Source organism: Herpailurus yagouaroundi, unplaced genomic scaffold, assembly GCF_014898765.1.
Source record: "Herpailurus yagouaroundi ecotype Mexico unplaced genomic scaffold, PumYag 180, whole genome shotgun sequence".
NCBI lineage: Eukaryota > Metazoa > Chordata > Mammalia > Carnivora > Felidae > Herpailurus > Herpailurus yagouaroundi.
In genome coordinates, this window is record NW_024412411.1 from 12,347,453 (window position 1) to 12,370,030 (window position 22,578).

Genomic DNA, 22,578 nt, shown 5'->3' on the forward strand with positions numbered 1-22,578 from the left:
TATTTATAGTGCAAAGGTGTGGGCAGGAACACCTGGTGGAATCCTAACCCCAGCCACGGGCTCTCCCCATGGACATGTATGTGCCCTGTGTGGTTCTTGGAGCCCCTGCATTCAGCTGTGTCCTGACCAGCTGGGTGCAGAGCATTTTTGACTGGGAGAATTACTCATGGATGAGTAGCATCTGCTGAGTGTCACCTTGTTTCTAGCTCTCTCTTGCTCCTTGTGGCATTAAGTGGATCTTCTGTGCTAGGTCCTGAGAATACCATGATGGATGAGAAATATTTGGAAACAGTGGTGGCCGGCAGAGTGGAGAGTGAGACAAGGGCAGTAGAAGGATGTTGTATGAACACAGAGGAAGGAATGGAGTGGATGTGGAATGAAGGAATGGAAGGAACTAGATGTGGTTTCTACTACTACCGGGCTTGCAAAGAATCCAGGCGATGACATTCTAACACTGGGTGTGTCATTTAGCAGTATATTGAGAAGTGACAGGCTAAGAAAAAAAGCAGAAATAGGGCTGTTCTCTTGTGGGGATGTATCAGGCAGAGACAGCACTGGTTGGTTTCTCTAGGTGTCTCCTACCTAGTCCATGAATCAGCACAGTATGATGGAATGATACTTCAGATTTGAGAATTTATTTATACAAAAGCCTAAATTTTAACCCAGAGTTGAAAATAACGGTATGGCTAAATTTCTTCTTTTGGAACAGATCATGTAGAAAGATGAAATTTTGTCTACTGCAGATCTCTCATTTGGCCTTTTTCTTTGTAGGAAGAGGACTCTACTGACTCAAGCAAAGATAAAAGGCGAGTGAAGAAAAAGGTGTCTTCTGGGGGAGTTTTTGTGAGAAGGTATTCATCAATGAAATAACTTTAAATAAACTTGTTTTTCATTTTTAAATTGATATAAAACCTATATAAGTTCTCTTCAGAGTTACTCTTATATATGCTATCCCAGTTATGAAGGCAGAAATATAGACTATCAAAGGGATTGCTAAAGTTGCATGCACTTAGCTATACTCCCTCTCCCAATATACTTTTATATATTTATGTAGGCAAGACTCCACATTTATGAGTAATTAATTTTGCAAGTAATCACACAAACTTTAAACTATAAGGTGGTACAGTCAGTAATCAAAAGAAATGTAGACATTAAAAATTATTTGAAGCCATAAGCGAATTTTCTTTAACTTTCTAGAGACTATCATTTTTTAACTTTTCAAATGACTTTTAGAAAGCATGTGGATTTAGGAGAAAATGCAGCATCAGACAAGTAAATTTTAGAAAAGGACGTCTTTACAGTAACAACCAAGTATCTCAGGAAAGTTTTATGTAAAGTGAAAATCTGTTCTTGTAAAAGAAAAAAAAAATCATAGTATGTGTTTGCTAAGGATACCTATTTAAATAATCTGTTTTAGAATTCAACCACTGCCTTGTCTCACAAGCTTTATAAGAAAGCAACACAGAAATGAGGCAGACTGGACAGGATAAAAGACACATGGTTTTGTTATTCTTTCTTCCTCCTTTCCCCCCGACATTGCTGACCAAAAAAGAACCCAGCATTTCATTTCAGTTCGGACTTCCTTCCCTCCCTTCCTACCTCTACCTGCTCCCTCCTTGATGTAGCCGATTTGGTCGTGGGACAGTTGTCTATATCTTGCCTCCTCCTGAAGAGCTGATTGTTGGCTTTGGGCTTCCCAGGGAGCAGCTTTCTCACCATTCACCAAATGCTCACCCTCTGGGTCCTGGCATGTGCTTTATTTACGTGGATACTGAAGGCCATTCTGACACAGTGTCATCAGGACCAGTTTGCCCTGACATGGGTGCATCGGAGTGCTAAGATCAGGCTGATCAAGGGTTTGTAAACAGGTGTTAAAAAATGCCTGAACTATCCTTTTGATAACCTTTATAGTCATTAGTGTTAGTTTCTCTGTGGTTTCCAATAGGCCTTCAATCTATAATAAAACATTTATTTGGTACTTACTATGTGTAAGTCCTTTCCACATATTATCTCTTAATTCTCACCACAGCAGTGGGAGACAGGTATATTTTATAGCTGGAAGACTGATTTGCTCAGAATCACACAGCAATGTGGAAGACCCTAACCTTAGTGGAGAAGGGTCAGCATCTGCATTCTTGACCACCACAGGAATTCCCAAATCTATTATTTCTCACCTTCTGGGACTACGTACAGCCTTACTTCTTCCTTCCCGCCCGGTGACCCTAAGTTAATGCTTTATACTCTAGTTTGTTATTCTTGCTCTGGTTTTCTCCAGGCCACATCTCGCGTCTCTCTCTGTAGCAGAGAGGTGGGGAAGAACTAGATGAGTGTGGTCATAGAAACGTGCACCCTTGAGGCAGAGGTTCCCTGGTTGCCCCCCAGTACCTGTTCTCCCTTTTTCCCCCAGTGTTAGGACTTACCTGGCTTGTGGCTGCTCAGGATAAGGGCTAACTTCCCAATCTCCTTTGCAGCTAAGACACCAAGTTGTGGCCAATAGAGTATGAACCAAAATGGCGTATAAAACCTCAGGGTCTTGCCCTTAAAGGGAAAGGGCTTGCCTACATCTTGCCCTTTTCTACTTCTGGAATGTGGATATGGTGGTGAGTCACAGGACCTTGTGAATGAAGGCAACACCAGGAAGGGTAGAGTAATAAGATGAAAAGGATATTGTGCCCAGATACCACGGAGCTGGCATATTAGCCCTGGAATGCTTACACCCAGACTGCAGGTAAGTGAGAACTAAACCTCTTTGTTCTTTAAACAACTATTATTTTGGGTCTTAGTAGAGCAGCTAGATCAAGATTGTAATACCCTCAAATTACATGTATTTAATCATAAATCGCATACATGTATTGTCATGTGTGCGGTTTCGAGCACAACCAGTTCTTGGATTTTCTGACACTATCCGGATGTTCAACGGTCCAGTTCTGACATTACCCAGAGTTGGCATCAGACTCCACAGGTTAAGAGCTCAGTCCCACAAGAATGCCCCCACTTCAGACATCCTTTTGCAAGTCCTAGGTTGTCATTGGTACTTCTGACTGATCAGCGGTACTTTTGGAGGTTTCAGGAACCCTCTCCTCAGGTTCAACAATTTGCTGGAAGGGACTTGGAGAAACACTTTACTATTAGTTTATTAGAAAGGCTACGTCTCAGGAACCACCAAATGAAGGAGAGGCAGGGGGCAAGGTATGGAGTGAGCAGTGCATGAGGCTTCCATGCCTTCTCCCGTTGTGTCACCAGTGGCCTCATGTGTTCCTTGGGTTGGCCAGTAGTGACTGAACTCAGTCAACCTCCAGCTCCTCTCATGTCCTTCTCCCTTCCCCAAAGGTTGAGTTGAGTTGGGAGGTCAGGGAGGCTGAAAGTTTCACCCTCTAATCATGCCTTGGTCTATTTGGCAACCGGTCCCCATTCTGAAGTTATATAAGGGTTCCCAGCCACCAGTCATCTCAGCATACAAAACCCACTCTTATCATTCCAAAGATTTAAAGGATTTCAGGAGCTGTGTGCCAAGAAAACGGAAAGAAGCCTGTAATTACCTCTATCACGAAATGGTAAGGGTTTTAGGAGATCTGTGCCAGGAACTGGGGACAAAGACCAAATATATTTTTATTATGCCAAATTATGTTTATGAAAAACAAAAATAGAAGTGAAAAATGTTAGAGATAGAAGTAGAAATATTGTTGTGTTTTTTAAAGTTTATTTACTTTTTGAGAGAGCAAGTGAGCATCTCAAGCAGGCTCTGCACTGTCAGCACAGAGCCCAGCACAGGGCTCGAACCCACACGTGAGATATGATGTGAGCTGAAATCAAGAGTTTCAACCTTTTATTTATTAGTCCATAAAATGACAATCAATTTAGTGTTGGTGACCATAGCTTTTTCCGTTGCCTCATTTTTTCTTTATATTAAAAAAAAAATACTGCAAACTTTTATATATCTAAATTCTTAAAGACTGACAAAAGGGGAATTATAAACTTTGATTTGCTTTTTAAATACACTGAAGGGTTTTTACTGATTCTCAACTGATCCTTATAAAACTCTGCCTGATCTACTTTGTCACCGAATGGAAGTTTACTGAATTTAAGGGAATCATAAAAAAAACAAACAAAACCCTTCATTTTATGTAATAAGTTTAAGATGAATTCCTAAAAAGCAGGGATAAATTGGCTTTTGTGAATCAAAAAAAGTATATGTAATACTCAGAGTTCAAGACATTGGCAACTCTTTAGATTTCATACTGTCATATAATTGCACTAGGGTACACATGATTTTAAAGGTTATTGTTTTAATCCACTACCAAAAAACCCCAAATCTCCAGTTAGATGGTAAGTTGCCTTTAAAAGCCAAACAATTTTTTTATGACATTTTATTTATTTATTTATTTAATTTTTAAATTAAAAAAAAATTTTTTTTAATGTTTATTTATTTTTGAGACAGAGAAAGAGCATGAATGGGGGAGGGGCAGAGAGAGAGGGAGACACAGAATCTGAAACAGGCTCTGGACTCTGAGCTGTCAGCACAGAGCCTGACGTGGGGCTCAAACTCACGGACTGCGAGATCATGACCTGAGCCAAAGTTGGACGCTTAACCAACTGAGCCACCCAGGTGCCCCATAAATTTTTTTTTTTAAATATGAAATTTATTGTCAAATTGGTTTCCATACAACACCCAGTGCTCATCCCAACAGGTGCCCTCCTCAATACCCATCACCCACCCTCCCACCCCCCCATCAACCCTCAGTTCTCAGTTATTTATTTATTTATTTTTTATTAAAATTTTTTTTAATGTTTTATTTTTGAGACAGAGACAGAGCATGAGCAGGGGAGGGTTAGAGAGAGAGGGAGACACAGAATCCAAAGCAGGCTCCAGGCTCTGAGCTGTCAGCACAGAGCCCGACACGGGGCTCGAACTCACAGACAGTGAGATTGTGACCTGAGTCGAAGTCGGAAGCTCAACTGACTGAGCCACCCAGGCACCCCTGTTCTCAGTTTTTAAGAGTCTCTTATGTTTTGGCTCCCTCCCTCTCTAACCTCTTTTTTTTTTTCCTTCCCCTCCCCCATGGTCTTCTGTTAAGTTTCTCAGGATCCACGTAAGAGTGAAAACATATGGTATCTTTCTCTGTATGACTTATTTCACTTAGCATAACACTCTCCAGTTCCATCCAGGACAACATTTTATTTTACATGAAAAGGTAATGGTGCAGTAGTTACCAGGAAGTTGAGTAAAGTAACAAGTATGTAGGCTTAGGAATAGTTTTTAAATTTGCAACAGACATCAAAGAAATCCTATATGATATACAGTTGTTCAAGCAAACACAAGAAAGCTCAGGCTCAGCTTCTATGAACTATTAAAAGGATAAAGACAAAAGGCCTTTTATCTCAATAGGACTTTGAACAGCTTTTCAACATGATAAAATAAAGACACATATAAAATACAAACACAAAATACATCTTCCCATTCTAGAACATTTCTTTTTAGTCCATATGTGCTTTGAATAATCTTGTTTTACTAAGTACCTGCTGCAAATTTCACTCCAAGTAATCTCTCCTGGTGTAGTGTTCTAAGAAGTCAATAGCAGTGGCCAGCAGTAGAAGAATATAGTAGTTTCTCTGCTATTTCCAGATTCTGTAAAATCCCAATGCTATTGCCAGGCATGTAAACACTGAGGCTGTGAAAAGAAACCAGGTTATGGGTCATGCATTTGTGATTATTTTACAGAGACAAACACAACAATGTCATCTTCAATTTAAATGAAGAGCAAAAGACAAAGGAAACCCAATCTTTTTTCTACCTTACGTTTTTTATTCCCAGAAAATTAAGCTAAGGATAAAGGCTATCCTTTAGGGCAGGATTAATACCAATTTTTAAAAGCTTCCTGTATTTAAAACCTCAGTAAGGATGATAGTTTACAAATTATGTCAGTTAGATTCTGTGAACAGTGTTTAAAGTCATTATAATTAGCATTAACAATGCTACTTTAATACTTTATTAAATAAAGTATTTTATTTAATGACTACTTTAAATAATTATGAAATTGAATTTTAGATCTTGTAAGTGGAAAAACTTTCTTATATATGAAAAAATGATGTAAAGCTAATAAAACAGACATCTGTATTATCCATGAAAAATTTTTAATTGCTTTTTCAGTACATTTAAAAACAATTTCATGATTAACAAATTTATAAATGAAATTTTAATGAAAAGCCTATAAAAAAATCTCAGTGAGGTAGATGAAAAGGCAGAAAAGGCATCAGGCTTTTCAAGTAGTTAACATACTACCTATTCTTTGTTACATCATTCTAGATAGAAAACCTTGTTCTCCTTTAAGAAGTTAAATCTGGGTGAGGCTTTTAGTGACTCCTTAGTTTTTCTAGTGTGTTTTAACAGCCTTAACTTTTAAAATAGAGACTCTGAGATGAGTGGCAAACTTTTTTGACTAAAGATGCAAGAAACAGCCTTTCATGATAAAGCTACTGTAATTTTAATATATAATATATATCCATGTGCTCCTAAGATTAACTGAAACTTGGTTAACGATAACACACAGGGAGGCTGGATATTTGAAGAGGAAGAATAACACTTAAGTTTCTTGTCTAATTGCCACTGGTCAATTCAATTATACATTCACCTACTGGATCCTGAAACTATTTGCCATGTTCCAGGCAGTGTGCTGAACAATTATAAACATTATCTTATGTAGCCACGATTAAAACCATACAAGATTGGTGGTGTCCCACTGTATAGATAAGCCAATAAGCTCCAAGTTATATTGCTGGCAAGTGGTGGACAAGGAGTCAACATTATGTGTACCTATGTCCAAAGCTGTTTAACGTTTATTTACATTTTGAGAGAGTGAGCATGAGAGAGATAGCACGAGTGGAGGAAGGGGAGAGAGGAGACAGAATCCCAAGCAGGCTCTGCATTGTCAGCGCAGAGCCTGATGTGTACAATATACAACATACAACATAATGGTTCTGTATTTAAGTTTCTCATTTCTCTTGTCAGCTGTTACTTCCCGTTACTGTTACCCTGCCACCCAAATAGCTTTCACATTTGTTATTTTCTATGGCCTGTAAAGAACACATCCCTATACAGGATGCTCAGGTGACCTTGTACCTGGTACCTCTTAAATACTCTGTAAATGTTAGCTCCTGTTATTACTTGTCTGCCTAGAACAGAATCTACCACATTAACTATATAGATCAAATGGAAATTGCCACTGTCTTAACAGTTCTTATCTCCTTGGCAACAGTGATCTGGGTCAAAGGTTGGTGTTTGACCCAAGATGGGCCATAGAGACTCCTCCTGGGGATTTTCTGAATTGGACATAAGGAAAGGGGTAAATTTTCTTGGTTGGTGAAACTGGTACGATAGGAGTCTGGAAGCTATTAGTAGCCATGTTTCCAACCCAGGAAGAAAGATGGATAAGAGAATGAGGCAGATATTCAGGGACAAGATAATGAGTCAACTGTGATTCTAATTATCCTGGAGTTCAAGCTATACCTCTGCCCTTCCAGAATTCAATATGTAAACTAATGAATTTCTTTCAATGCCTAAGCTAGTTCAAGTTGGATGTATGATCATTGAAACTAAGAGTCTTGATTGATACATGATGGGAAACCAAATTATCCAAACTGATTACAATTTATAAGGGTTTCTTCTCTAAGGGAAATCTAAGATCTTTAATGCTGGGGCTTTATTAGTATTTTTTTCCTTTTTTTTTTTCCTTCTGCTCAAGACTGAATTCAGTATGTGAATCTCAGGTAAGTGGAGTATTACTGTTTTATGTGCAAAATCTCAGGTATTCTATGTCCAACTGATCTACTCATGACATTACCTCCCCACCTGCTGAGTATGAGATTCTAATTTCCTAAAAGGCTTAACAATAACCTCAGCAATAACATATATTTGAAGGAAAAGGAGGAAAGAAAATGCCTTCAAAGAGGATGATTCCAAATCCTCAGTGAAAAGAAGGAAACGAAGGTAACTTAGATGTATTTTTGTAAACAATGACTAATTTCTTTTTTCTTTTTAATTTTTAAATATTTATCTTTGAGAGAGACAGCGAGAGAGCATGTGAGCAGGAAAGGGGGGCAGAGAGAGAGGGAGACACAGAATCCGAAACAGGCTCCAGGCTCTGAGCTGTCAGCAGAGTCCCACGCAGGCCCAGAACTCACAAACCATGAGATCAAGACCCGAGCTGAAGTTGGATTACCAACAGACTGAGCCACCCAGGTGCCCGAATGACTGGCTAATTTCTAAACAATAACTTGTTAATTTCTTTTGTCACTGCCAATAAATCTATACAAGTCTGTCTTCTATACAGCCATTACTGAAAGAAAGCTTTCTGGAGATGACCACCATCTTCAAACTGAAGGTAAAAGGGACTTTATTTTTAACTAAGATACTGATCTTTGGATAAATATTCTAGAGGAAGCTGAGTGGAATCTGAAGCTCCTCCTAACCTGGGTTGCTCGGAGATCTGTTTTGAAGGTGGAATTGAATGCTGCAAACTGGGCTATTTTGTAATTTCCCCTGAACATCACCAATGAACTAAAGATGTCTGGTTCCAGAGACTTTGCTAGAAAAGTGGTTTTCAAAACCTGTTTTAGTCTTAGAAGTATTTTTCAAATGAATCTTCAACAGAAGCTCAGTATTTTAAAAAGACAAAACATTGTAAAAGATTCAAGTTGAAGAGAGGAAGGGGGTATGTATCAACTGAGGGCAGGGGAGCGGGGCAGGCTCCACTTCTACTCCTGCCAGGTCAACATAATTAGTGGCTGCCCAGAAAACCACTGATGGTATAAATCAGCAATTTATTTTGGAAAATAATATAAATGATTTTAAATGTGCATTATCTCTTTGACCCCCAATTTTAGATGTTCATAAACAATTTATTATATAGAAATACTAGCATAAAGACACAAAGATGTGTGTCTGTGAATGTAATGTTTACACATACATGGCTGCTGGATGCACTATTTCTCATAATGAAAAACTGGCAGAATGTTAATAGAGGTTTGGAAAAATAAATTATGGCTTTTTCATATAATGGAATACTCTGCTTTTGAGTAAAAAGATACATATGTTTTGCCACGGAAAGATACTTAAAACATTTGGTTAAATTTGAAAAAGTTGTAGTCTGTACAATACAATCTATTGTTTTTAATAATCTGTAATGTTTATATACATAAGAAAAAGCCTAGAAAGAGATCTACTAATAGTAAATACATGTGGGGAGGGAGTGGAAGGCTTTCACTTCAACTATATTGCTTTTGGTTATAGGACACAATTTATGAAAACACAGTACTTTTTATAAAAAGAAAGTACTACTAATGTAGGGCATTTTTCTCATTCCTTTGGGCCCTGTAACTGGGTCAGGTCACATGGTACCTGAGCTCAGTATGTGACAGTCTAATTTTTGGGTAGTATCTGTGCTCAGCTGGATTTAAGGTAAAAAGGTAATTTCCCCCCTATACTTGTTATCATTTTTGCCTGTATCTATTTTAGTGATTGTTCTCTGGAGGTCCACTCAAATCCTTATGGAAGAATGTAGGAATAAAAATAAAATTTCCATTTCTTTCCACTGTGGAGCAACCAATTTATCTTTTTTGCATCATTCTGTACTTGTTTTTATACATTTCTTAGACATCTATATGCTTTTTCCTATTAGTAGGTTGCAGAGTTGCCCGTTAAACTTATATACTAACTGCTTGTTAAACTTCCACTGCAAGTGATAAAGGAAACCTGTTATACTTCCTCCTTTTTTTCTTTTGTGCTCCATAGTTACCCTGGGAGATAGTAGCTAACAGATCTCAAAATCAAATGTCAGCAATTACTTTCTCTGACAAACACAGTATTAAAAAGGAAAAACCACACACCCCAAATGTTACTTAGGCTGGGTCCCCAAACTGAAGCTTATTACCTAATCTAACTGCAGTTTAAACCTGCCCCAGAAGTGTAGTCTTAACCAGTCAGTGGGAATTTTGCGGTCATCTGCAAGGGTCCCCTCCATCCCCTAAAAGAAGATGAAGTAATCTGCATGATAAAACTACCTGCACTCCCACTAAGGGAAAGGGACTTTGCCCGGAACAGTCCCTTTCTTTTGCTAATAACCTTCTTGCCCGACCCTCCTTCTACAAAAACCTTCTATTTTTTCCCCAAGTTTTATTTATTTAATCTCTATACCCAGTGTGGGGCTCAAACTCAGGGCAAGAGTCAGCATGCTTTCCCAACTGAGCTAGCCAGGTGCCCCCAAACCTTCCATTTTGTACAACTTCTGAGAGTTCGCCTCTACTTGCTAGATGAGATGCTGCCCAATTCATGAACTGTTTAATAAAGCCAATTAGATCTTCAAGTTTACTTAGTTTTGTTTTTTAACACATCCGGTGGCAGTGAACATCTGTTGGCATTTGGGGACAATGAGAAATACAGGTGTGGCACCCAGAAAACCTTAGAGTGTGCTGTCCTTGCCATTTCTGAAGACCACTGGTAAGTCCCTCTCAGTTTCAGCTCCACTTTTTGTGTTCAAGTTGCGGATCTAATTGATTCTCCAGTCCTGGGTTCAGGAGTCAGTTTAGACCTACAGCAGAGGCTCTAATGGAGTGCCCTGGTTCAATCTATAATTCCACATTGGAATCCTTCCCCCAGTTCCAGTCCACAGTCTCCTTGAATCTGCTGGAGTCCACTTTAGGAGTTGCTGGTGGTGTGCATGGCCTTCTTTTGGACAGTCTGCAGGGACATTATTTTGGTTACTACTGGTGTGCTGAGGTGCATGTATGTCTTTTCTTGTGTACATAAAGGCTACTGCTAGGATCTCGGAGGCCAAAAAGCTGCAAAAATTGGTGGGCACAGATTGACATTTAAGAGCTATTAGGGTACTTGCCCACCTGACCCAAAGACTCTTGTGTTTGAAAGATGGTCATGGAAGAGGTAGACTGATACTAGGTCAACTGCCAACGTCAAGAAAACTGTGTAATGAGGCACACTGTAACACATGTATAACCCCCAAAACAGCAGCAAGTCCCTCTTAGGTATTAGTTTGGCTCTGAGAAACCCAAAGGCCTAGCTAAAGAAATGAGATTATGAGATTCTTTATGTTCAGAGAGTTGAGTGTGCCACCTTCTGGCACAGCTGCTTATTTTGTGTCTAAAAACTTAGTCCTAAAAGATGCAGATAACTAGTAAAATGAATAAATTTTACTGAGAACAATGTGGAATTACAATGGCCATTATGGGGGAGCACTCCAATTAGACAACCTCATTCATTTAAGAAGAATACTTGAAAGCAAGGGCTCTCAAATTAAACAGAACAAATGGTCCAATTAGCAAGCAGAATCCTCTAAAAGGTTTTAAAATTCTATAATAGTTTCATTAAAAAAGCTAATGAAAAAGAGAAAAGGTATCTAAAACAAGACTAATAAGATGTGCTGTAACTCCTACTTCTCCCCTCTATCCTTTGAGTACTCATCCCAGTGATCCTCTGTCTACATTGCCTTTCCACTCTAAAGAGACTACGGCAACAATTACCTTTTAAAATAAGACCACCTGAGGTTATAGAGGATCTTTCACCCTTTGGTCAAAGGCCAAATTAAGGGCTGTAGTTAGAGAATTTCTTAAACTCAGGGAGGATCCTTAAGAGTTTCTCTGAACACCTTACCTCCTGAGCTCACTTGAGAGAGGGTAATAAAATTTCACACTGTCACTTCCTTTCCAAATCTAGATCCATTGATTATTGATCTTTTGTGGGAAGAGCTGTTTCCTTCTTGCTTGTTATTTTTATATCCTAAATATGGCTTGGTTTTCTGCCTGCCTAGGACTTGAAGGTTGTTGGTTCTTCTTTTTGCTCTCTTTGGGAGTGACTCTAGACCTTGTGAAGGTAGTACCTTTTACACCCTCTTTGAGGATGCCTCTTGGGTCCCTGAAGTTCTTTAATACTGCCAGAAATATTTACTATTTGTCCCAGATGAAACCTGACAGACTGACTCAATAACCAGGAGTTTAAACTGAAAGCTGACATTGATAGCTTGACAGAGTACTTTTAGGCCTTCTCCCCTCAGTTATATGTACCAGAGGGAAAGAAGACATTCTCATAGGTGGATGGGTTTGTCAGTCCTTTGGCATCACTGAGGTGGCAACCCAATTCTTGGAGGAATTAAAAATAGCTGTCCTATTTTATATATCTAGTCTTTACAGGATCAGGACCGTGATTCCAGAAACAATTCAAAGACCTCCAATCTTTTTTTACCACCCCCCAAACCTCCCCTATTTATCTCAAAAGGTTTTAAATGTAAAAATTCTGGCCTTAAGGAAACAAAAATTTCTTCTATGAGAAGCTTGTACTTTATTTCCCTGTGCCTTTAAAATGTTCTACCAGGTCTTCTCGAGGAACTCTTACCTAGTCCATCTCATTAAAATGCAAATTTCAGGGAGGTAATTCTTACCAAGTAAAAACAAAAGGGAAGAATCTTGTGGAACTTGACTTGCTAAGGACAAATATTAATCTTAAGTGTCTTCTCCACTCATACTAGAAACAGCTCTAGCCATCTAGACATCTGCCAGATGTCTATTATTCCATCTACCAGAAAAAAAAATTCAGACCCAAGTTTTATAACTAGCAAATTTAGTACCTATTTCATGGCAATAATTTTAAAACAAGCTATAAGATCTCTATAAGCATTGGTATGTTTACATAAGTCTATATATGTGCATTGTAATTATGTGGTTACTTCCTACCTCTGGACAGTATTGCTAAAATTAATTTGTAATAGAGCTCTATTTAGTTGGTTTGAAGGCAAGCACTTACAAAACTGAGGACTCTGAAACTCTCAGATAAAAACGAATCCAAGTATTTTCCAAGTTCATATATTCTGGAAAAATATTTGATAGGAAAGCTAGTTTAAGGTTGATGGTTTAATTAAGACAAACATGTTTTGGGACGCCTGGGTGGCTTACTGGGTTAAGAGTCTGACTTTGGCTCAGATCACGATCTCACAGTTCATGGGTTTAAGCCCAGCGTTGGGCTCTGTGCTGAAGCAGCTTGGAGCCTACTTCAGATTCTGTGTCTCCCTCTCTCTCTCTCTGCCCCTCCATAATCTGTGCACGTGCGCACGCTCTCTCTCTCTCAGAAAATAGGCATTAAAAAAAAACAAACAAACATGTCTTTAGAGTTATCAACATTATATATAAAACTTTTGAATTTACTAGCCAAGTAAGTAAGTACATGTTCTTTTATAAGATCTGTGAATAAAAAATAGCTTAAGATAATGGCTGACTTTGCCTAATGTTTCAATGAGGTTTTAGTAAGTAATTTAAATATGATTTTATTTTTTAAGCACTTTTAAATTAAAAAAAAATTTGTGTGTGTGAGAGAGAGACAGACAGACAACATGAGCAGAGGAGGGCAGAGAGAGAGGGAGACACAGAACCCAAAGCAGGCTCCAGGCTCTGAGCTGTCAGCCCAGAGCCCGAAACAGGCCTCAAACTCACAAACTGCAAGATTATGACCTGAGCCAAATTCAGACGCTTGACTGAGTCACTCAGGCAGACACCCCAGTAATTTAAATATAATTTTAAAGAACAAGTAGAGTAAATAGAAAGTTTTAACGAAACTTTTAAAAAAATTTCTCCAAATCTTTTTGGTAACTTGAAACCTTAAAGTTTTGCTAAGTTAAATGACTTAAATCCATTAAATATCTAGATTACTTCCAAATAAAACAAAATACTAAAACATTAATTTACTAAACATAGGTTTATCTACTTTTGGTTTTCTACTAAGGGAAACTAATAGACATCTGGATGTATTAAAGCTACATTAGAAAATTTTAAATCATTTAAAATGATTCTAGAAAATTTGAAATGTATTCATGAATTTGCAAATTAAAAGCATGCTGGTAAACAGATGTTCACAAATGCTTCGTTTTCACTAGAAATTAAGGTTTCTAAGGGTTAAGAATTATTTTTAAATTTTTTTATTAACAATTTTTTTTAAAGAGTATTTTTTTATTTAGAGAGAGAGCATGGTAGAGGGAGAATCTTAAGCAGGCTCCATGCCCAGTGGGGAGCCCAATGCAGGGCTTGATCTCATAACCCTGAGATCCTGACCTGAGCCAAAATCAACAGTTGGGATGCTTAAATGACTGAGCCACCCAGGCGGCCAAAAGTTAAGAATTCTAATTAATATATGTAGTTGAAGCTACTAAAAATAATAAGGGAGGGGCGCCTGAGTGGCTCAGTCAGTTGAGTGTCTGACTTCGGCCCAGGTCATGATCTCACGGTCCGTGAGTTCGAGCCCCGCGTCGGGCTCTGTGCTGACAGCTGAGCCTGGAGCGTGCTTCAGATTCTGTGTCTCCCTCTCTCTCTGCTCCTCCCCTGCTCACATGCTGTCCCTCTCTCAAAAATAAATATTAAAAAAAAATTAAAAAAAATAATAAGGGAAACATCTCCATATGCCAGGAAAACAGGATGTGTTTTCAGCAAAAAAAGAAAAAAAAAAAAAGGTATGAAAAACAGAGACGTATTTTGTATTTTTTGTTGAGGTAAAAGAGAGTAATTTTGTCCTAAAGTGAGCCTGGTTGTTTAAAGAGAAAAAACAGGACAAAATCAGAATGCAGGAAAAAAGAAAATGTTGGATAGAAGGTTTGTGAAAAAGCAATCTTTAAAAAGGAGTGTTATGTGTGGTCAAGGTGATTAAGATAAAAATTATTTAAAATGTTTTAATATCAAAAATAAGCTGGTACAAAATTAGAAAGTAGTATTCCTTCTGTAAAAAAGGATGAAGTTTTCTTACACTTTTGGTCTGCTTTTGATAAGACTGTAAAAGTTTCTTTACCTTTTATATTTAAATTTCATAATGATCTGTGATCCTTCAGGCAAGTGCTTTAAAAACTTTTTTTGACAGCGCATACACCAAAGGATTTGCTAAACCAATTAGGCTTACTTGATATGCATATTACATGGAAAGCACTGGCAAACAAGTAATACAAAGTCTTGCTTATATTTGTAAGATGTGGCACATGTGGATGAAGTCCATTTGGTTGCTGCAAAAATGGCCCCTTATTGCCAGACTTTTGCCATCCTAATGTCCTTGTAACATGGCAACAATGTACTCAAATCTGAGAAAGTAAGAGGGGATAAGCAATGGCTGTAAATTACAGTTGGGGCAAAAGAAACTGAAGACAGCAGCTTGGTTCTTTCTGGCTCCCTGACAAACCCCATTTCCCATTTTTTGCACACCTTCACCTACTGTACATTTAAGAGGACTCAAATTATGAAAAGGCATTGGTGTGAGGCTTGTGTAAAATTACAAAAACGGTCTACCAAGACCTGACCTGTCTGGTCCATAATCATGGAAAAATTGTTTGTATTTGGAGGCTTCAGATCTCCTTCTGGACCCTTTTAATACCTGCAGGTGGACTTTATTCAACTATCACTTTGTATGGGTTATCAGTGTTCTTGTTATTGTATGTGTGTTTTCCAGATGTGCTGAAGCCTTTTCCTGCTGTAAGGCACATTGAAAAAAACAAACTGCTAGAAAATGTGAAATACTCTCTTGGGGTATACCTTCCATGGTCTCTAATAATCAAAGCACTACGTAAATCACACTTCACCGGGCAAATCATATTAGCCTTAATGAAAACCTCACCAACTTCCTGGAATTCTATTAGAATTGAATCCAATTCTATCGTAATTCTACACAACCTTCTGCTGAGTCTCTGTTGTCTCACACTGGCATGACCAGCTACAGTAAGTCTCTAATGTCTTATGCTCAAGCCTGTCATCAACAGGTTAGAGAAGCCTTCCTGGATCCTAATTCAAAGGAAACCTTCAGTCACAATCTGTAGCCTGGTGACTGGGTATTTTAAAAATATCACCAGAGGAAGACAACCCTTGAGCCCTACTGGAAGAGACCTTCCTTCCCAAGTGCTCCTGGCACTGTTGCAAATCTAGAAGATGCTATCGACCTCAAAATCAAATTGACAAGAAAGAGAAGTAGCTGACATCATAGAATGCTTCTGCCCAAGATGACAGATCAAGACTTCATACTCTAAGTCAACATAAAACCTTCTTCCTCTTTTCCTTTCCTTTATTCTACATTGGCCTGTAAAGATAAAACCCTCATCTGTAGCTCCCAGGCCACTGCTAAAGTGGGGTAACCTCTGGAATTTAAACAACCTTTTATTTCAGGGTAGGAGAAAATCTAACAACTGTGCCTTCAACTTTTCACAAGCAAAGTAAGACATTTCATTGTTTTAGCTCCCCTAAATTTAAATTGTTGAGTTAAAAAGGACCTACACTGGATGCTTTTGTGATTTGGGATTCACTCCTTTTGGCAGATCCCTGTATTTCCCTGGTTAGGGATAAAGGTAAATGAGACGGCGATCAAGAACTTCTCCTTAATTCTTAAATTATAAAATTTGCTGCTAAAGAAATAGCAGCCCAGCAAAGATCTTAGATTCTGCAGCCAAAGTTGTCCTTGATAATGGAATACCTCTTATGTTTTAGTTGAGCAAAGAGGTGTCTATGCTGTGGGGGCTATCTGCTATGCCTAGAGTAATACTTACGGGGAAGCGGAAACTCAGTTATATAAGATCGAAGAACAGGTTGCTTAGCTTAAAAAGTGGATTCCTTCCAGAGTCTTTGAGTTATTTGCTTTTGACTGGTGCTAATGGTCTTCCTCTCCTTTGTATCCCCACACCCCTACCCCTCTCCTTAGCGTAGGATGTCACGTAACCTCACATTGCCTATCTTCGTGATTTCATATCTGTAGGGACTCCCTGTGTATATATGAAACTAAATCTGATTTCCTCCCGTTAAACTGTCTCATGTCAATTTGATTCTTAGTCCAGCTAAAAGAACCTTGAAGGGCAGAGGACATTCCTTCTTCCACACAGCTGGCATAGATTGGTGGGATAACCTGCTGATGGCATTATCCCTGGGTGCTGCTGCAGCAGAGAGCTCCCCAGGAAATCTGAAATGCAGCCTGCAGGAGGTAAGATTTCCTATCTTGTCTGTCTCCTGGAATCTCTATCTTTGAAGTCTGAGAGAGTGACACTGGTGAGAACCCTTTTTCTAAATTTATACGAGCAGGAGAAAATATCTGTGGAATTAGTTCCTTGGCCTTAGTGACTCTTGATAAATTTGTCAGAGAACTTTTTGGTTACTGATCCATTTCATCCTGGGAGTGGTCTTTGTATTCTTGTGTCTTTTATGTCGTTTGTCATACATTAGGTAAAGGCTGTTGCTAAGGGACATCTTGGAAGCCAAAGTTGCAAAATTAGTGGGCACAGGATGGACACTTAAAAGCTGTTAGAGTGCTTGCCACCCAGCTCAAAGACTCCCAGGTTAGGATAAGCTGGTCATGGAACAGGGGAGGCTGGCACTGGGTCACCTGTCAACTTCAAGAAAACTTCTGTGCAACAAGGTACACTGTAAAACACACACAGTCCTCAATCCTCACAATCCATAACATAAGCCTCCTATGTATTAGTGTGGCTCCAAGAGACACAGGCTTAGCGAAAAGAAAAACCAGATGGTTTTTTTCCTTTGTCTTACTGTATGTCCTAAGAGCATAGCTTTGTGACCAATGAGTATATCCTTTTTGGTCTCCAGCATCCAGGGTGCACCCTAATGCACCATTAGGTTCTGAGTCTCTCTACCCTGCCATGCCAGCTCAGCACAGGTGTCTTATGAGAGGTCCCAGGCCATAGGGACCTTTGTCATCTCAACCTCTGTTGCTTATTAGTAATTAGAAAGTTCCATTCTAGTAGGGCCTGCCTGGTGTTAAGAGATTAGTGAGTTTGTGATGGGAAGAGTCTCATTTTTGTGGGAGACCAGAGACACTGTTTTCATTGCATTATCCTCACTACCTGTGCAACAAAGGACTTTGCTTCCTTCGATTAATTTTGGGAGTGAACCTTTGGATCACAGGTGCTACATTATCTACATGTTCTCTGGGTGCCTCTTGTGGCTTTGGCTAAGCTATTAAAAGGCTTATTGGTTTGAGTTGCTATTAATAGATATTATTTGTCAATGGCCAATTTAAATTGGCTGTATTTTAAAAATGTATATTTTATAGTGAGCTTTTCAATTATCTTATTAGTATAATGACTAGCTTAGGGACTTCCCTTACGAGATGAACAGAAATCAAACTGAAGACAAAAATCAATGTCCACATCCAACATAATGCCCCTTCTTAAAATCTAGCCTTATCTGCCTCTTTAAACTTCCATTTCCCTATAAGATTTACAGAGAAGTCTGGCATAATCTCTAGGTTAAAAGTATACAGGTTGCTCACGTGAATGCTGAAAGCCAGAAAATGAATGATAACTAAAATGCCCAAGACTGTCAGTAAGGCTCTCTTTGCTCCTACCTTCCAGGGCTCTGTAATCGGGCTCTACCAGCTTCAGGCCTTTCTATGCAATGTCCTTTACAAGTATATTCCAGACCACGCACCACAAAAGAAATCACATGAAAGAAATCTGGCCAGCGGAAAAGTCTTTTAAGTTATATAGCCCTTCTACCTCTCAGAGGATCCTACCAAATTTAGAGAATTGAAAAGGTTAATGACTATTCACAAACCCTCCTCAGAGAGAAACAATGACCAAAATTTCTCCTAGACCCTCCTACAAATGGGCTGTGAAGAGCCAATATTCAGGGGCTGATAGGGGATAAAGCCAAGGTTGAATTGTATACCCAGAAAACAGGCTTTTGTTATAAAATGCTTTAGAAAGATTTTACCAAGGCATAAAGCTTTTGATTCCAATTTTTGTTAAAAATCTGATATAAAGAAGCAAATTTAGTTAAAACAGGCCAAGACCTTGATATTCAGGCTATAATTCCATTCTTTGGGAATTGGTAACAACTGTCTTTGTCTTAAAACTCTCTAAATGGCTCAGTGGGTCATGATCTCGAGGTCTGTGAATTAGAGCTCCACATCGGGCTCACTGTTGTCAATGCAGAGCCTGCTTTAGATCCTTTGTTTCCCTCTCTCTGCCCCTCCCCTGCTTGCTCTCTCTCTCTTAAAAATAAACATTAAAAAAAACTCTATAAAGCCAGAAATGCAACTACAGAAACAAATCCTATCCATTCCTCTTACAACGTCTGTAGGTGTTAGAAAAGATCAGGATATTGGAATGAAATTGTCCTGCTTAAAGAAAGAAAAAAAGCTAAATCTTAAATAGGAGTTACCCTGAAACTGAAAGAAAAAAAATAGTTTTGTATTCTTTCACTCTCTCGAAATTATAAATCTTACCATGTCTTTAAAATGGAAATATAGTCCATAATTGCCGAAGACTGAAAATTAAAAATGCAAACTTCTAAATGGGCTCTTGTGTCCAGACTCTAGGACCTTTGATAATGGAGTAGATATGTCCCATCTCCACCTTGGAGAAAACTTGGATAATATCTCCATACCTTTGGGATATAAAATTTCTACCCCCATCATCTTCTAGGATGTCAGAGCCATTCTTTGAAATACAAACATTAGGAAGAAGCTTTTTATCAGGAGAAAAAAGGGGGAAGTATTTGGAAATTGGGACTGTAATGTCCTCTCCACAAATACGAGTAAAAACAGAAGTTAAGAGTTTTCTTTGCATCTTGTCTGGATATATGGGTCTGTATATGTTGTAAGTGTGAGATATTTTCTCTACCTAGGAATGGTAACATTAAAATGTGTAATAGCTCTATTTCAGTTGGTGTGAAGGCAAGTGGTTATAATTGAGTGTTCTAAAACTCAGAAAGCTAGAAACTAACCCTAATTTCAAGTTCATATGATCTGGGAAAAAATTCAGTATTAAGGCCAATTTAAAGTTATTAAAGACACATCTTTAATTAAGAGTTATCAGTATTAAAAAAAAGTCCATGTTATCTCTGTTGGAAAATTTATCAGAAAAAAAACAAAACTTAGAAGACAGTGGGTAACTTTATTGCCTCATGAACTTTTGTGGGTAAACATAATTGTTAAGAACAAGTAAATTTAGATGTAAGTAAGATTAAAAAAAGGTTTGTATGTAAACTTTTGATTTTTTAAAAAATTTGTTTCTTCTGAGAGAGAGGTAACACGAGCTGGGAAGGGGCAGAGAAAGGAATTGAAGCAGTTCCATGCTGTCTGCACAGAGCCTCATGTGGGGCTCGAACTCAGACACCTAGCTGACTGAGCTACCCAGACGCCCCTGCATATAAACTTTTAAATTGCTTCCAGAATCTTTGGTAACCTGAAACTTTAATGTTTTTGCTAAGCTAAACATAAATTTATCTACTTTTGTTTTATTACAGAGAAACTAGAGATAAGTTTAGATGTTAGAAAACATGTTTTGGAATTCATTGTGAAAAAGCACATGTTTCTAGAAATTATGAAATGTACTCACAAAACAGTTCACAATTGTTTACTATTTAGTTTTCACTAGAAATTAAGGTTTCTAAGAGTTAAGGATTCTAATAAATGGTAATAATTAAGACTCCTAGAAATAAAGGAAACAACTGTGTATGCCGGGAAAGTAAGATAGGTGTTTTGGGTGAAACAAAGTACAAGGAATAAAAATTGTGCACTAAAATTGCAGTATGCAACTGATGTCACCCTTCTCTGACTTGAGGTCTCAGGTGACCTTAAGGAGGAATCACAGGGGCGCCTGGGTGGCGCAGTTGGTTAAGCGTCCGACTTCAGCCAGGTCACGATGTCGCGGTCCGTGAGTTCGAGCCCCGCGTCAGGCTCTGGGCTGATGGCTCGGAGCCTGTTTCCGATTCTGTGTCTCCCTCTCTCTCTGCCCCTCCCCCGTTCATGCTCTGTCTCTCTCTGTCCCAAAAATAAATAAATTAAAAAAAAAAAAACGTTGGAAAAAAAAGGAGGAATCACACAGGTAGAACTGGCAAATTGGAAGCAAAATTGCAAGCAATATTTTCAAACAATCAGATATGATAGAAACAATGTATTAAGATGACCTGAGGGTCTTTCTTGTGTCTATCAGTAAACCTGAATTTTAAGGACTGTAACAGATTATACCTTGTGACACCCAAGTATTTGGAGAATGCTTACAAGCACATAAACTCCTTCCTTTTTATGTATATAATCTGTACCTCACAAGTTTTTGAGCAGTTCTTCAGAGCAATCTGAAAGACCGTCTCCCAGACTACAGTCCTCAGTAAGAAAAAAAAAAAGCATTTATTAGCATACTTTGAAGTTGGTTTTCTTTCACTTGACAAAATACAGTTTTGCTAAGGGAAAAGAAAATAATTTTGTCCTAAAGTGAGTAAGGTTATTTAAAGACGGAAAGTTGTAGAAGGTTTATGGAACAAGAAATTTGAGAAAAGAATTCTATGTGTGGTCAGTACTGGCTAAGATTAGGATGAAGTTAAGTAAATAATTTTGTCACTTTGTTAAAAGAACAAAATTTTCCTGAACTACTGGTCTGTTCTTAATAAGTAATTGCAAACAAAGTTTTTCTTTACATTTAAAGTTACCTGCCTAGAAAACAAGGATTCTGTGTTTGGTCTTCAATGACTTAAGAAAACTGAGTCTTGATATTAAAAGGGCTAAATTTTGGGGCGCCTGCAAGTGTCTGACTTTGGCTCAGGTCATGATCTCACAGATGACAAGTCAAGCTCTGTCCTTACAGCTCAGAGCCTGGAACTTGCTTCAGATTCTGTCTCCCCCTCTTTCTGCCCCTCCCCCATTAACTCTCCCACTCTAAAAAATAAACAAAAAAGCGCTAAATTTTGCTCACAACTATGTAACTGTCTCTAATTGCCTTTGGAATCTTTTACTGTCACTTTGGCTAAATAATTAAATATGTTTCAAAATAATTTGTGACCCTATTTAATCAAATATACAAACCTTTTAAATATTTTTGATAAACTTCCAAAAATAAAATTCTGAAGTTTTTGGACCATGATCTTAAATGTAAAAGATTTTGTGAAAATTTGGTATATTAAATTGCATGGGAAGCACTGTCAACACTAAACCCTCTTAGATTGTTTATATAGATATGTTATTAAAATGGGTGAAACTCCTAAAAATCTATTATCTTTGAAGTGTTGTATACCACAGAAATAACTAAATTTCCTTATCAACTGTAATCAGATCTAGAACCATGGTCATATTTAAGTCTTGTCATGTTACTGTTTTAGTCTGATGCTATTGCAAATGTCTTTAGTGACTCATGTAAAGAACTCTGAGTACAGGTTTCCAATAATTTTAAGATAACTGAACCAGGTAAGAATTTTTGAACTAGTGAAAAAACAAGATCTAAGCAGAACAAGAATTATTAAATAGGACTGAATGGAGATTTATTTTTAAGACTTTATTTGAAACAATGATTTTTGTTTTTCCAGATATATGGAAACTTTTTTTCTTAAGCTAATAGCAATTTGAAACATTGATCTTTTTCTCCCTACCTGATCCCTCCAGCATTCAGAAACCCAGTGAGTATTCTATTTTCATGACAGTATATTTGCATAAGTTAACTAAAAATCTCTTCTCCTTTTGACTAGAATGTTGTATTTTAGACAGATCTGCATAGATTCAGATATGAGCAGACAGCTTTAAGGAACTAAGATGGACTTTATGGGGCCTAAAAAGCCCCT

At 38.1% G+C, this 22,578-nt stretch overlaps 2 protein-coding genes across 4 annotated transcripts in view; one reads left to right on the forward strand and one right to left on the reverse strand.

The window, feature by feature from the left end:
- Positions 1 to 1,982, forward strand: part of ANKRD42 (ankyrin repeat domain 42) — a 74,188-nt gene extending 72,206 nt beyond the window's left edge. The window contains exon 12 of the mRNA XM_040489503.1: positions 772 to 1,982. Within this exon, the coding sequence (XP_040345437.1) occupies positions 772 to 870 (99 nt within the window). The 3' untranslated portion in view covers positions 871 to 1,982. The remainder of the gene's footprint in view (positions 1 to 771) is intronic.
- A 3,174-nt stretch (positions 1,983 to 5,156) lies between these two features.
- CCDC90B (coiled-coil domain containing 90B) overlaps positions 5,157 to 22,578 on the reverse strand; it is a 48,767-nt gene continuing 31,345 nt past the window's right edge. For 2 of the 3 annotated variants that reach the window (XM_040489507.1, XM_040489506.1), the window contains exon 9: positions 5,157 to 5,669. Coding sequence is in view for 2 of the 3 variants with exons in the window: in XM_040489506.1 (XP_040345440.1) it covers positions 5,614 to 5,669 (56 nt within the window). In the remaining variant the exon portion in view is untranslated. Of the gene's footprint in view, positions 5,670 to 11,071; positions 12,870 to 22,578 lie in introns of those variants that run through there. The other variant, XM_040489504.1, reaches the window with a different exon arrangement.